Source organism: Onychostoma macrolepis, chromosome 21 (genome assembly GCF_012432095.1).
Source record: "Onychostoma macrolepis isolate SWU-2019 chromosome 21, ASM1243209v1, whole genome shotgun sequence".
NCBI lineage: Eukaryota > Metazoa > Chordata > Actinopteri > Cypriniformes > Cyprinidae > Onychostoma > Onychostoma macrolepis.
In genome coordinates this window covers 30126239-30140949 of record NC_081175.1, presented here as the reverse complement: position 1 = coordinate 30140949, position 14711 = coordinate 30126239, and the positions used below count along the sequence as shown (strand labels likewise).

The following is a 14711-nucleotide window of genomic DNA, read 5'->3' as shown; positions in this document are numbered from 1 at the left end:
CTGGCCCGACGGCCGTAATACGGGCGCGGCTTTCGTCCGGACTGCGGGTTCGGCAGCTCACTTCCTCGGTGGCGCGATGTCCCTCTACGCACCCTTCCTGGACCCACGAGGACACCAGCGTGCATGCACGGGGGAAGAGACCGGTCTCTCGAGGAGAGGCGCTGGGCATTTAACAGCGGCGGTGATGAGGCTTCATTCAGTCCAGCTGTGCCTCATCACACGCCGCCAGCCGCATTGATCCCACGCCTCCTCTCATCCACCCACTCCAGTCGGGAGCCTGGTGAAGGGCGGCGAATAAGGGACGGGTGGTGATGATGATGAGGGGAGGGCCACCGATCCGTCACAATAGACAGATAGACCTTTTGATAGACCTTTTCACAGGCGTCCAATCACAGCTGACTTCCGGAAAAGGGGAAGTAACCAATGGCGTTAGAGATAACAATTAAAACAGCAAGCCCCGCCCCACGACTGGCAAAAATAGAAGTGTTCGCGCGAGCAGGTGAGAGAAGATCCAGCGCGAGGATGTGGGGGATGATCACGCGCGCGCGAGGGCTTGTATTGCGCGCAGAGGACAAGTGACACGCGCGCGAGTGTTTGAAATTAGCTCGCGTGCTCCCGTTTCCTCGCGTGTAGATCTGTTTTCCTCTCGCGGAAGTGATTTACCGCGCGCGCCAGCATAAGTGGTGCGCTCGGTTATTAATGACATAGATTTGACGCCATAGATTAGAAACAATGGAGGGGAAGAAAGCATCGCATTTCTAGGGAAAACGAAACTCGCTGCCACCGGTCTCTGTTCCTTACCCTCATACAGAAACAACGAGTAGAACACGATGGCAGCGTAGGCAAACGAATTGCCATCACATTTCTATTGAGCCGAAAAAGCATGGAATGCAACCATACAAAAGTGTTTTGCATAATACAATACAAATTTTATTTTTATAGCTCATTTAAAACAACTGCCGTTGACCAAAGTGCTTACCAGCCTCAATACATACAGTCACAAAAACAAAATTCCACAACAATTCAACAAAATTCAACATTAAAAAGTACAACCTAATCCCTCTAATCGACTCCAAAGGCTCTACTAAAAAGGTACGATTTCAATCTAGACTTAAAAGCATCCACAGATGGGGAAGATTTAATATGCATTGGGAGAGGGTTCCATAAACGGGGAGCAGCCACTGAAAAGGCCCTATCGCCTTAGATTTTAATCTCGTTTAGGAACATGAAGAATCATCTGATTCAAGATCTCAAATTTCTTGAATTTTGATAAGGAATTAAAAGGTCAGCGATATATTTTGGAGAAATGCCATGCAACGCTTTAAAAACCATCAACAAAACCTTGAATTCAATTCTAAATTCTACAGGCAACCAGTGTAAAGAAACCAAAACTGGAGTAATTCTCTCTCTCTTCTTTGTATGCGTCAAAAGTCTGGCAGCAGCATTTTGTACTAATTGAAGACGAGATAACTGACCCTGTGAGATACCTATATATACAGAATTACAGTAATCGATGCGTGATGACACAAAAGCATGAATAAGAGTCTCCAGGTCCTTAAAAGAAAGAATAGATTTCAGTTTAGAAATAATTCTAAGTTGATAAAAGGCAGCCTTCACAACACTAGAAACCTGTTTATCTAAAACTAAAGCTGAATCCATTGTAACACCCAAATTCTTAACATGATCTGAAACACTTATCTTCATAGAGGCCAACCTACTTATAATTTCCTTGGAAGCAGAGGAAGGTCCAAAAACAACACACTCAGTCTTATTAGTATTAAGATGAAGAAAGTTGCTTGCCAACCAGGCTCTTATCTCACCTAAACACTGAACAAGTTCCTCAAAAGATTGAGATGCACTTGGATCTACTGGGATATATAACTGAGTATCATCTGCATATAAATGATACATAATATTATATTTACGAAAAATTGAACCCAAAGGGCCCATATATAATGAAAATAAAATAGGCCCAAGAATAGACCCCTGAGGGTCAACTACGTAATTTAGCTGATGTCAAACACAAATCTCCAAGGCAAACCGAGAAAGATCTATTATTTAAGTATGATTTGAACCAATCTAAGGCAGTACCCCTAACACCAACATCTTCCAAACGCTGCAATAAAATACCATAATCAACTGTATCAAAAGCAGCTGTGAGATCAAGTAAAATAAGAATAACTACCTTTCCTGAATCAACTGCCAAAAAAATATCATTAAAAACCTTAAGAAGGGCGGATTCTGTACTATGAAGAGACCTAAAACCTGACTGGAACATATCTATAACAGCATTCGTATCTAAATATGACGCAAGCTGGGACAGAACAACCTTCTCTAAAATTTTCGATAAGAATGGAAGTTACGATATAGGTCGGTAATTACTTAAAACAGTACAATCTAAATTCGGTTTCTTAAGAAGTGGCTGCACTACTGCATGTTTAAAACAAAAAGGGACATTTCCATTAATTAAACTACTATTAAGAAGAGATTGAATAGTTTTACCTAAAAGATTAAACAAATTTAACAACAGCCGAGGAGGAAGAGGATCAAACGGATGTGCAGCCGGCTTAGTGTGCCTTAATATATGCTCTAACTGAGGTAAAGAAATAGGTTCAAAACTACAAAATGAACTCTGATAATTTAACTCAGCATGAAAGATCGTTACTGAGATCATCTTTAACCGAAGATTATCAACTTTGTTTACAAAGAATTGCAGAAAATCCTCACACATCTTTTGAGTAGGCTCTAGACAATTAGTAGGTGCAGGAAGAATAACTTTATTAATTGTTCTAAATAAGACATTAGGCTTGTTTGAGTTCTTATTAATTATATTTGAAAAAATATTTTGCTTTTGCAGCCTTCACAATAGATTGAAAATTTGCCAAGGCTTCTCTTAATATATCAAATGAAACTTGCAACCTATCTTTCTTCCATTTTCGTTCAGCCCTTCTGCAAATTTTCCTTGAGGTACGAATTTCATCATTCATCCACGGCTGTGATTGTTTATTTGATTCCCTATATTTTAAGGGTGCTATCTCATCTAAAATTTCTGTACAAACCGAATTAAAATAATTAAAATACCCTTCCACACTATGGTTCTGAGAAGAAAACTCTAAATCATGGCAAAATGAAGAGGCTAAAAAGGCCTCTGAAAATTTATCAGCAGTTGAAGTATTTATAAAACGAGTAGAGTGGCCAGACCTATTGCTTACTGAATTCAGCGAAGGAAATACAGCATCAAAACAAACAAACAAATGATCAGAAAAACAAACATCATTTACCACAACATTAGGAACAGAGAGACCCAAGGACAATACAAGATCGAGAGTATGGCCAGCTCTATGGGTAGATCCTGACACAAACTGAGTAAAATTAAATGAATCGATCAACTGCAAAATTCACTAGCCAATGGCTTAGAGGGACAGCACACATGTATATTAAAATCACCAAGAATAAGAAAATTATCACAAGTGGGAACTGTGATAGACAAAAACTCAGAAAATTAATCAATAAAATCCTTATTATACCTTGGAGGCCTATAAATAAGTGCACATAGCAAAGAAGAGACAGAATCAACCCTAAATAATTGCATTTCAAAACTAGTATATTTCCTGGACGGCAGTTGACTACATTTAAAATGATTTTTGTACACTGTTGCAATACCTCCACCCCTTCCAGAAGTTCTAGGTGAATTGAAAAATAAATAATTAAAAGGACAAAGTTCAGACAAAGGACTTAAGTCCAACGCATCAAGCCAAGTTTCAGTCACAAAAAGGAAGTCCAAATTATTTGATGAACAATAATCATTTAAAATGAAAGTTTTATTCACCATGGATCTTGCATTTATTAACGTCATCTTAACTGAAATGGTGTTATCAACTTGTGGAAGATGCATGCACTTATCTTGTTTGAGCGATCGAAGATTGCTGACATTTACTCCTCCGTTCCGATGACGCCGAAGCCGTTGGCCACGCCAATGAGCTGGAAGCACCCGTTAGGCTCAACGGGAACCAACCATGAGCGCCTTAATTCCCCAAAGATTGAATAGTCCATATGCGCCACCAAATAATTCCTTTGCGAAGCCCAAGATTTTTTATATTTAATCAGAAATCCTCCTCGTTTTCCACGTTTTTTTCGACCTTTCTTCCTTTGCTGGGAACATCGTCGCCGAAGAAGCTCCACAGGAACCGAAAGTAAAGCCGCGGGATGAACGAAACTACGGTAACGAGAGTCTCGGGATCCAAACGCCAACATAGACGTCTGAATGCTTATAAGAGATTGACGATAGTAGCACAATATGGTTTTACCACTTGGCAGAGAGCCACCGAAAGCACGAGAGTTGAACAGGTACATGATAGACATAAACAGGCAAAGAAATTCCAAAGCCTGACGGCATGCCGGCAAACACGCTAGCTCCATCTTGACCGGACCGGATATCCAATTAAACCAATAAGATGAAAATAAATTAAAACAGCGACCAGTAACACACCTGCTCTTTCTGAGTCCATCATTTGTGCTGTTCAGTGGGGATATGTCAATAATGGCAGTAAAAAAATAACCACAATTCTTAGTGAATAATAAGAATAACGGAAATTGCATTTAAATGGGAGTGAAGAGGTTTGCTCTTGACATGTAAACATCATAATGTGATTAAGTCCTTACTCTGATTATTGGAAATAATCGCATTATTCGTGTGCATGTAAATGTAGTCACTGACATTACTAAATGGGCCCAGGAATACTTCCAGAAACCACTGTCGGAAAACACAATCCACCGTGCCATCTGCAGATGCCAACTAAAGCTCTATCATGCAGAAAGGAAGCCATATGTGAACATGGTCCAGAAGCGCCGTCATGTCCTGTGGGCCAAGGCTCATTTAAAATGGACTGTTTCAAAGTGGAAAAGTGTTCTATGGTCAGACGAGTCCAAATTTGACATTATTGTTGGAAATAATGGACGCCGTATCCTCTGGGCTAAAGAGACCAGGTGACCTTCCAGCATGTCATCAGCATTCAGTTCAAAAGCCAGCATCTCTGATGGTATGGGGGTGCATAAGTGCATATGGAATGGGCAGCTTGCATGTTTTGGAAGGCACTATGAATGCTGAAAGGTATATAAAGGTTTTAGAGCAACATATGCTCCCCTCCAGACGACGTCTTTTTCTGTTACGGGGCTGACGAGATGTGAGACGTGCGGATCCATATGCAAGCTTTTATTGATCAGAGACGTGGTCATAACAGGCAGGGTCGAACAATGGCAGACAGGTATACAGTATATAGGCAATGCAAAGAGTTATCTGAAACAGGCGTGGGTCAGGCAACAGCTAACAGTATCAAGAGGGCTAGACAAGAGAGGTAATCCAAAACGTGAGCGATAGTCCAGGCAGGGGAAAACACAATCCAACAAAGGCGAGGCGAGGCGAGGCAAGACTAGACTAGACTAGACTAGACTAGACTAGACTAGACTAGACTAGACTAGACTAGACTAGACTAGACTAGGGAAACTGACAGGGGCTCTGTAGGGCAGCGATAAATGCATACAATACTCGGCCCTGACGGAAGGAAAGTCCAGGGATTAAATAAGGTATGTGATCAGTGTGTGCGTAGGATCAGGTGTGCGTGTGATTAGTGCAATGAGTGATTGGTGACAGCTGTGATCAGTAATGAATGATGGGAATTGGAGTCCATTGTGATGTGTGCTGGGAAAGTCAATATGATGGCAGGGCGACCTCTTGTGGCAGTCAGACAGAAGGGCAGGCCCAGGATTCGTAACAATTTCAGGGAAAGCCTTGTGCATTTCAGCAGGACAATGCAAAACCACATATTGCAGCTGTTACAACAGCATGGCTTCGTAGTAGAAGAGTCCGGGTGCTGAACTGGCCTGCAGTCCAGATCTTTCACCTATAGATGAGTCCGGTGGTCATAATATGGTCATTCCAACACCTTGGATGCTGCTTATTACGGAAGCCATCTCTTCCTGCAACAAAAACATGTACACACACACACACGCACACATACATCGTCTTCAAGGCTAGAGGATTCAGAGCTCTAGCTAGATCAGGGAGCTTTCCCCAAACATAGTGATGAGACATCCTTTCTCACAGCGAGAGGTTCAAATAATATTCTGCATTTATTCTCTAAGTACAGTATGATGTGAAGTAAAAGTTATTAATGTGTGAGTTGGTCATGCAGGGAAATCCCTGTGTGTGAGAAGCATGTTATATTTGAAGATTCACTAATCATAACCCTACTTCACTATAAGATTACAGAAATTATTAAAATCATTAAATTCATAGAAAGATAAATATTGTTTAGTAACTGATCGTAATCATTCAAAATTATATAATAAAAAGCAAGGTGGGGGATCCACTCCTTCACTTGTATGACTAACTGATTTCTGTGGAATATAAATGAAAATGGAAGTCAGTGGATGCACCATGAAGTGTAAATGTTGAACATTTTATGTTTTTATAGTTATTTGAGATTTAAATAATTACTTTTTTTCAAACCTTTACAGTACTTCACTCACCCACTTTTCTGTTTGATACAGATATGGGAGTTTTACCTGCAAACCCATGTGAGATTGCTGTATGATTCATCTGGTATTTATATAATACATTTCCTTTGTATTCCTCTCACTTATAATTAACTAGATTATAATAGAACTATATTTAGGGTAGTTTTGTGTTTTGATAAAATGTAGTGAATGGAGTTATTCAGCATCTTTAAATGTTAATTAAAAAATTAATGCTTTAACGTTCTTTCCTAAATATATGTCATATAATATGAAATATAGGCATTTTGTAAATTGTCATTCCCCTTGTTTTAAGAAGTTGACGTCACCTGCTGGTGCATTAATGTAAAAAATAATGAGTCAATGTATACATTTTAGTAAAATGGATTTGAAAGTGTCTGGCACAATTTATTTCTGTCTGTTTTTCTGAAAGCCATCTAACACAAATCTCTTTTTCAGCTCCATGAAACAAAAAGCGCAAAATGACCACCTTGTCATGAGCTGGGTTTGCTTCTCTGTCTCTCTCTCTCACACACACTTACACATAAATACATACATACTTACACAATCTTACACTCACACACTCAGGCACACCCATGCTCGTTCTAGCTCTCTTCTCCACCTGTTTGTCATCACAATCAGCGCTCGCGCTGCTTGGCGGTGACACCTGTTTCCACTCTGCTCTAATTATTGGCTCTATTTCCAGTGGCTGTGCATGCGGCTCTCTGTCGGATTATTGTGTGTGTCATGCTTATGCTCTTGTTTCGCCCTTCATGTCAGGATACCGTCAGGAGTCTTACCATGTCTTGTCTTGTCTTGCCTTGCTGTGTTCATCTAAGTTTTCTCGGTGTCCTGTTGCTGCTTCCAGTGAGCCCAGCCCTACGAGCTCTCTCCAAGTCGGGAGTCCTCTGAGCCTGACCTTCTTCAGTTGTGTTTTGTTCTCATCCAGTTCTGTGTCATTGTACGACAGACTGCCTTGTTTTATGCTTTTCATTAAGGACTGTTTTTGACTGACTGCCTTTGCACGTGGATCCTTTATATCATCCGTGACAGAATAATCCGACCAAGATGGATCCAGCAGAGGAGGAACCTTTTCGATCAGCGGTGGAGATTCAGGAGTCATGCTCGGTAGACATGAGGAGGAGTTGTCTGCCGCCCGTCACGCAGTTGAGAGTTTGACCGCGCAGGTAACAGATTTATCTTCCGTCTACTACAACTGTACCGAGATCCATCAACTCTTACAGCCGACATCCTCCTCCTGAGCCGCGTGTCAACAACCCCCCCTGTTATGCTGGTGAGCCCACTGAATGCAGAGCTTTTCTGACTCAATGTGAGGTTGTCTTTTCTCTCCAGCCCCAGACGTATGCGGGAGATCCCGCCCGGATTGCCTTTGTTCTGTCGCTTCTCACGGGACGTGCTCGTGAATGGGGAACTTCCGCTTGGGAGGCACAGACTCCTTGCTGTGGTCGTTTCGAGCTCTTCAAGGAGGAGATGATCAAGGTAAAAGATTTATGCGCGTGGACCGCCGACTCAGCTGGATCAGCTTATTGAACTGGGCATTCGTTTGGACAGATGCTTCGAGCAGCGGAGGCGGGTTCGAGCTTCGAATTCAAGACCACTAGAGACTCTTACACCTGCTGTGGCATCTTCTCCTCTCAAGTCTGATCCTGAACCTATGCAGCTGGGGGGGCTTCGCATCTCTGCGGAGGAACGGCAACGGCGGATTCTGAACCGTCTCTGCCTGTACTGCGGCGCGGCTGGACATTTCGCCTCTTCGTGCCTGTTAAAAGCCAGAGCTCGCCAGTAGACGGAGGAATACTGGCGGCGCCACTGTCATCCCTCTTCACCCAGGTCTCGTGACGACTGTCTCTGTTGTTCTTCGATGGGCTGAGTTTACTGTCACTGGTCCAGCGCTCATCGATTCGGGGGCAGAGGGCAATTTTATTGACGAGAGATGGGCTAGCGAACAGAAGATCCCCCTGCTGGACTTGAATGACACCACCACTGTCTTTGCCTTAGACGGTAGTGTACTTTCTTCTGTTCACCATATCACCAGTCCGGTGAGCCTTACCGCCTCAGGAAATCACCAAGAGACTATTTCTTTTTTGTTTTCCAGTCCCCTTATACCCCCATTGTTCTAGGGCATCCCTGGCTTATTCAGCACAACCCTCAGATTGACTGGGTCAAGGGTTCTATTCACTCATGGAATTTGTCGTGTCATGTCAACTGTTTGGTGTCTGCTGTCCCTGCTGTTTCCTCTGTGTCTGTGTTTCAGGAGGAGCCTGGTGATTTGTCGGAGTTCCGGAGGAGTACCACGATCTGCGGGCGGTCTTCAGCCGCTCCCGGCTACATCCTTGCCGCCTCATCGTCCTTACGACTGTAGCATTGAGCTCCTTCCGGGCACCATGCCACCCGTGGTCGATTATACTCTCTCGGCGCCCGAGCGGAGGCTCTGGAGAAATACCTCACAGAGTCCCTCGCTGCGGGATTATTGTTCCATCCTCCTCTCCTGCCGGTGCGGGGTTCTTCTTTGTGAAGAAAAGGATGGGTCCTTGCGTCCCTGTATTGATTATCGGGGCTGAACGGCATAACAGTCAAGAATCGCTATCCCTTGCCTCTTATGTCGTCGGCCTTCGAGATCTTACAGGGCGCAAAGGTCTTCACAAAGCTGGACTTGCGCAATGCCTACCACTTGGTACGTATTAAGGAGGGAGACGAGTGGAAGACTGCGTTTAACACCCTGTCGGGCACTTTGAGTACCGGGTTTTACCGTCGGGCTGGTCAACGCCCCGCCGCTTTTCAGGCCTTAGTTAATGACGCCTTGAGAGATATGCTAAATGTCTTTGTGTTTGTGTATTTGGACGACATTCTTATTTTCTCACCCTCTCCAGGTACACGACAGCATGTCCGCCGAGTTTTGCAGCGCTTGCTTGAGAACCGCCTGTTTGTCAAGGCGGAGAAGTGCATGTTTCATGCCCGGTCTGTCACGCTTCTCGGTTCAGTGGTTTCGGCGGAGGGAATCAGCATGGACCCTGACAAGGTTCGTGCTGTCATTGATTGGCCAGTTCCAGATTCTCAAGTCGCGCTTCAGCGGTTTCTGGGGTTCGCTAATTTTTACCGTCGCTTTATCCGAGACTTTAGTCAGGTCGCTGCCCCACTCACTATCCTCACCTCGTCCAAGATTCGATTTGCTTGGTCTGAGGCGGCGAGGGTGCTTTTGATCGGCTCAAGGGGTTATTTACCTCCGCCCCATCCTTATCACCCCAGATCCCGAGAGACAGTTTATTGTTGAGGTTGATGCCTCCGACGTCGCGGTAGGAGCTATCTTGTCGCAACGCTCTTCCCTTGACGACAAGGTTCACCCGTGCTTTCTATTCTCATCGCTTTTGTCCGCCGAGCGCAACTACGACGCCGGTAACCGAGAGCTTTTGGCGATCCGTCTGGCGCAGGAATGGCGACACTGGCTTGAGGGAGCCAGTGTGCCATTTATTGTCTGGACGGATCATCAGAATCTAGAATACATCCGCTCCGCCAAGAGACTTAACGCCCGTCAGGCTCGGTGGGCGCTTTTCTTGGCCGCTTTGAGTTTTCTATTTCGTTTAGACCCGGTTCTAAGAATCTCAAGCCGGATGCTCTCTCACGCCAGTTCGGCTCGTCAGGGGTCCCTCGACCAATGAGAGTGTTTTACCTCAGCGTTGTGTGGTCGGGCGGCCGCCTGGGGAGTGGAACAGGCTGTGAGGAGAGCCCTTTACGATCGCCAGACCACTCCGCGCCCCTGAGGGAACGTTATTCGTTCCTGAGGTCGACGCTCTGCAGTTCTTCGTTGGGGTCACTCATCCAAATTGGTGGCACACCCAGGAGTTAGGGGTATGTTGGCCGCGATTCGTCAATGTTTTTGGTGGCCCACTAGAGAACGTGACGCTCGCGCCTGTTGCTTCCTGTCATGTTTGTGCCCAGACTAAATCTAGTAACACTCCACCGGCAGGTCTTCTTAGACCCTCCCCATTCCTTCACGTCCGTGGTCTCACATTGCGTTGATTTTGTGACCGGTCTTCCGCTGGCCGGTAATACGGTCATCCTCACCGTTGCTAGGACCGATCAAGGCCGCCACTTTATCCCTCTCCCTAGATTACCGTCCGCCTGTGAGACCGCCCAAGTTATGATTGATCACGTGTTCAAGATCCATGGTCTTCCTTCGGACATTGTGTCTGACAGAGGGCCTCAGTTCGCCTCTCAGTTCTGGAGGGAGTTCTGTCGGCAGATAGGGGCATCCCCAGTCTGTCGTCAGGATTCCATCCACAGACCAATGGGCAAGCCGAGAGGACTAATCAGATTCTGGGTCGCATGTTGCGTAGCTTAACCTCGCGGAACCCCGCATCATGGTGCGACCAACTGTCCTGGGCCAAATATGCCCATAATTCTCTGCCCTCGCCTGCCACTAGGTTATCCCTGCTCGAGTGTTGTCTGGGTTACCAACCTCCTCTATTCACGTCCCAAGAGTCCCAGGCCTCCGTTCCCTCCGTAGAGGCATTTATTCAGAGATGTAAGCGTACCTGGAAGAGGGTGAGATCAGCGTTATGTCGTACCAGAGCACGTACACGTCGAGCCGCTAATCGTCACCGGGTTAGGGCTCCCAGGTATGTTTGTGGTCAGAAGGTGTGGCTTTCCACCCGTAATTTGCCTATGCAGGAGAGTTCTCGTAAGCTGATGCCGCTTTATTGGGCCCTTTTCTATTGTGAAGGTTCTCAGTCCGGTCGCGATCAGACTCAAGTTGTCCCGTCAGCTGCGCCGTGTTCACCCTGTCTTTCACGTGTCCTGCGTCAAGCCTGTTGTCCGCGCTCCCACCCGTCCCCCCCTTCCTCCTCCTCCTATTGACGAGGAGGCTTCTGTTTACAGAGTCCGTAAGCTTCTTGACGTCCGTCCTCGAGGGCGTGGCCACCAGTTTTTGGTGGACTGGGAGGGGTACGGTCCTGAGGAGAGGCGTTGGATTCCGCCCGACATTCTGGATCGCCGCTGATCGAGGACTTCTACCGTTCTCGCCATGCTTCTTCCTCGGGAGCGCCTGGGGGCGCTCGTTGAGGGAGGGGTACTGTCATGAGCTGGGTTTGCTTCTCTGTCTCTCTCTCTCACACACACTTACACATAAATACATACATACTTACACAATCTTACACTCACACTCTCAGGCACGCCCATGCTCGTTCTAGCTCTCTTCTCCACCTGTTTGTCATCACAATCAGCGCTCGCGCTGCTTGGCGGTGACACCTGTTTCCACTCTGCTCTAATTATTGGCTCTATTTCCAGTGGCTGTGCATGCGGCTCTCTGTCGGATTATTGTGTGTGTCATGCTTATGCTCTTGTTTCGCCCTTCATGTCAGGATACCGTCAGGAGTCTTACCATGTCTTGTCTTGCTGTGTTCATCTAAGTTTTCTCGGTGTCCTGTTGCTGCTTCCAGTGAGCCCAGCCCTACGAGCTCTCTCCAAGTCGGGAGTCCTCTGAGCCTGACCTTCTTCAGTTGTGTTTTGTTCTCATCCAGTTCTGTGTCATTGTACGACAGACTGCCTTGTTTTGCGTTTTCATTAAGGACTGTTTTTGACTGACTGCCTTTGCACGTGGATCCTTTATATCATCCGTGACACACCTCAGCACCAGAGATGATTTATTTAATTCCAAGATGTGTATATTCTATAATCTATCAAAATTACTTCCTCTGTTCTACGTGAGCATTGTGCTTTGTGTGGCAGCATGTAATAATGCAGAATATGAAGTTAATGGCGAGTGTTGCCCGATGTGTGATCCAGGTAAGTCCTGTATAAGACTGCTCTTCACTCAAACCCACAATACATGCAGATGAAGTCAGATTCTTAAAGGCGTCATATGATACTTTTTCATTATAGGCTTTAAACTGTATCATTCATTATTACTGATGAACAACTGTAATATGTTCATAAAATAATCTTCTATGTTTGGACTGATGTGGTCAGGGTCTTGTTAAAAGTAATCCTCCACCAATCTGGTATTTCTCTGTGGGCTATGCCAAGTAGCGGCTGCTCTCCCATTGGCAGAAATTACACATAACAATATGTGTAATATTCAATACTGTATATAGAAACAACTAGGGCAGGCCAGGTGTTGAATTACAATTCAATATTAGTGGTTTCCAAGATGGAAGATGGTTTGGAATCACTGATCCATCATTGCATTATGCACAACATGACTCCAGTCTAGAGTTGGGTATTGATGCAGATTTCTTGATTTATTTCACTTTGACTCTGATTTGCAAACATTCACAACTCTTGTCAAGTTGTTCAGCAGAAGCAGATATTCCTGAAAATAGGCATAAAGTAAAAAAAGAGGTCAAAAACCAATATTGGGATTGTGCATAACAATATCTGTGTACCCAGCGTTATTACGGTCTGATTATTTTTATTATTTTTATTATGTATTCAAGATTATATTCTAAATCAGAACAAGATTTATTGGCCAAGTGTGCACAAACACACACACAAGGAATTTGTTGTGGCGTTAGAAATGTACTTAACATAAAATCAAGATACAGAACAAAAGAAACAATTTTCATTTTTAAGTCTACACAGTTTATAGAAATATACAGATATACAATGAATACAACTTATACAGTTACAAATACATGTAAAAGTTATGTACATATGGCATGTATAAATAATGAATAATAATTGTGCTGGTAATTGTTTTATATTGTCTAGGAAAGCGAGTTTATAGACATTGTGATGAGTACACAAGCACAACATGTGATTCATGCCCCGTGATGACCTTCACTAGCGCTCCTAATGGATTTACTGAATGTCTGCACTGTTCTGTCTGTGATCCAAGTGAGTCGTCATGGTTTCATGTATTCAAATATATTGTAATGTTTTTTTCTCTTGCTGACTTGTCATTGCCAGGTTTTCTATAATTGACTCGTTTGTTTGCTTTCTTGTCAAAGGTAATGGGCTGAGAGTAAAGCATGTGTGTACATTAATATCAGATACAGTGTGTGAACCTCTGCCAGGTTATTACTGTATAGACTTGCTCTCCAACTGTAAAAAGGCCATGAAACATTCATCCTGCTCACCTGGACAATACATCAACCAAAACGGTCAGTCTTTATCAGACAAACAGCTTTAATATGCATCCATAAAAACTGAGAACAATAATTCTGCTTGCATTTATATTAAATAACTCAATTATGGAAATATGCATGTTGTCCCAAAGCAGCTTTACAATTTATTGCACCTGGGGAAAGTAGGATGTGGTTCCTCGTGATAGACATTGCTTGCTTGTGTCTCTGACAGCACGTGACAAAACCACCTGAAAAAATCTACTAAATTATAATTAGGCTGTTTATTAGTTAGTTATGTGAAGATTCATTTAGTGTGTCAGATGCTATTCTGAATAATGATGAATTATCTGTGAGACCTGTCACTGCTTTTATTGCTCATGTACTGAACCTTTTTTTTAATTGTGTTTGTACAGGAACAGAATTCAGAGATACAGTGTGTGATGACTGTCCTGCTGATTCATATTCAGATGGCACATTCTGCAAATTGCATACAAAGTAAATATTAATATTTTTAAACACTGACACCTTCTTGAATTAAATTTGTTTTATAATTTCAGTAGATTTTTTTTTTTCTTTTTTTTTCTCAAAAGAGATATATTTGTAGTTTAACTTGAGTACTGTATCTCTCTCTAACAGCTGTGAATCTCTTGGCAAATTAACAATCAAGGAAGGAACCGATACGACTGATGCTGAGTGCAGTAATAGAGCACGTTCGTATTTACTGCCATTGATTCTGTGTGGAGTGTGGTCGCTGTTGTTTGCTGTCATCATTGTAATTATTGTAAAGAAAAGGGAAAAAAGCAAAATAGTGGATTAAATTGAGTTACAACCCAAGATTTATACCTGTAAACTTTTGTTTTTAATCATGTAATGTTTTTAAATAGTAATTACTATGTTTCTACTATATTCTATTCTACTCACAACTTAGTGAGGGTCATGAGACAGAAAGTGAGTGATTCCGATTCTAGTGTGATACTCTCCCAGAGCGATGTTTCTGCTCGTAGTTATGTTGATGACACAAAGCTGTTCCTCAGAGCGACAAAAAATAAGAGAGGTGTTAACAACCTTTGAAGAGCTTGGAAACTGATATAAATAACTGTCAGCAGCTAGCTGATT

At 43.6% G+C, this 14711-nt stretch overlaps 1 protein-coding gene across 1 annotated transcript; it reads left to right on the top strand.

Moving 5' to 3' along the window:
- Positions 1-11710: 11710 nt before the first annotated feature.
- LOC131528665 (tumor necrosis factor receptor superfamily member 14-like) lies at positions 11711-14419 on the top strand. Its single transcript, XM_058757988.1, has 5 exons — positions 11711-12315; positions 13240-13365; positions 13479-13631; positions 14009-14090; positions 14232-14419. The coding sequence occupies exons 1-5, from the start codon at positions 12189-12191 to the stop codon at positions 14410-14412; spliced, it is 669 nt and encodes a 222-aa protein (XP_058613971.1). The 5' UTR covers positions 11711-12188; the 3' UTR covers positions 14413-14419.
- Positions 14420-14711: the final 292 nt, after the last annotated feature.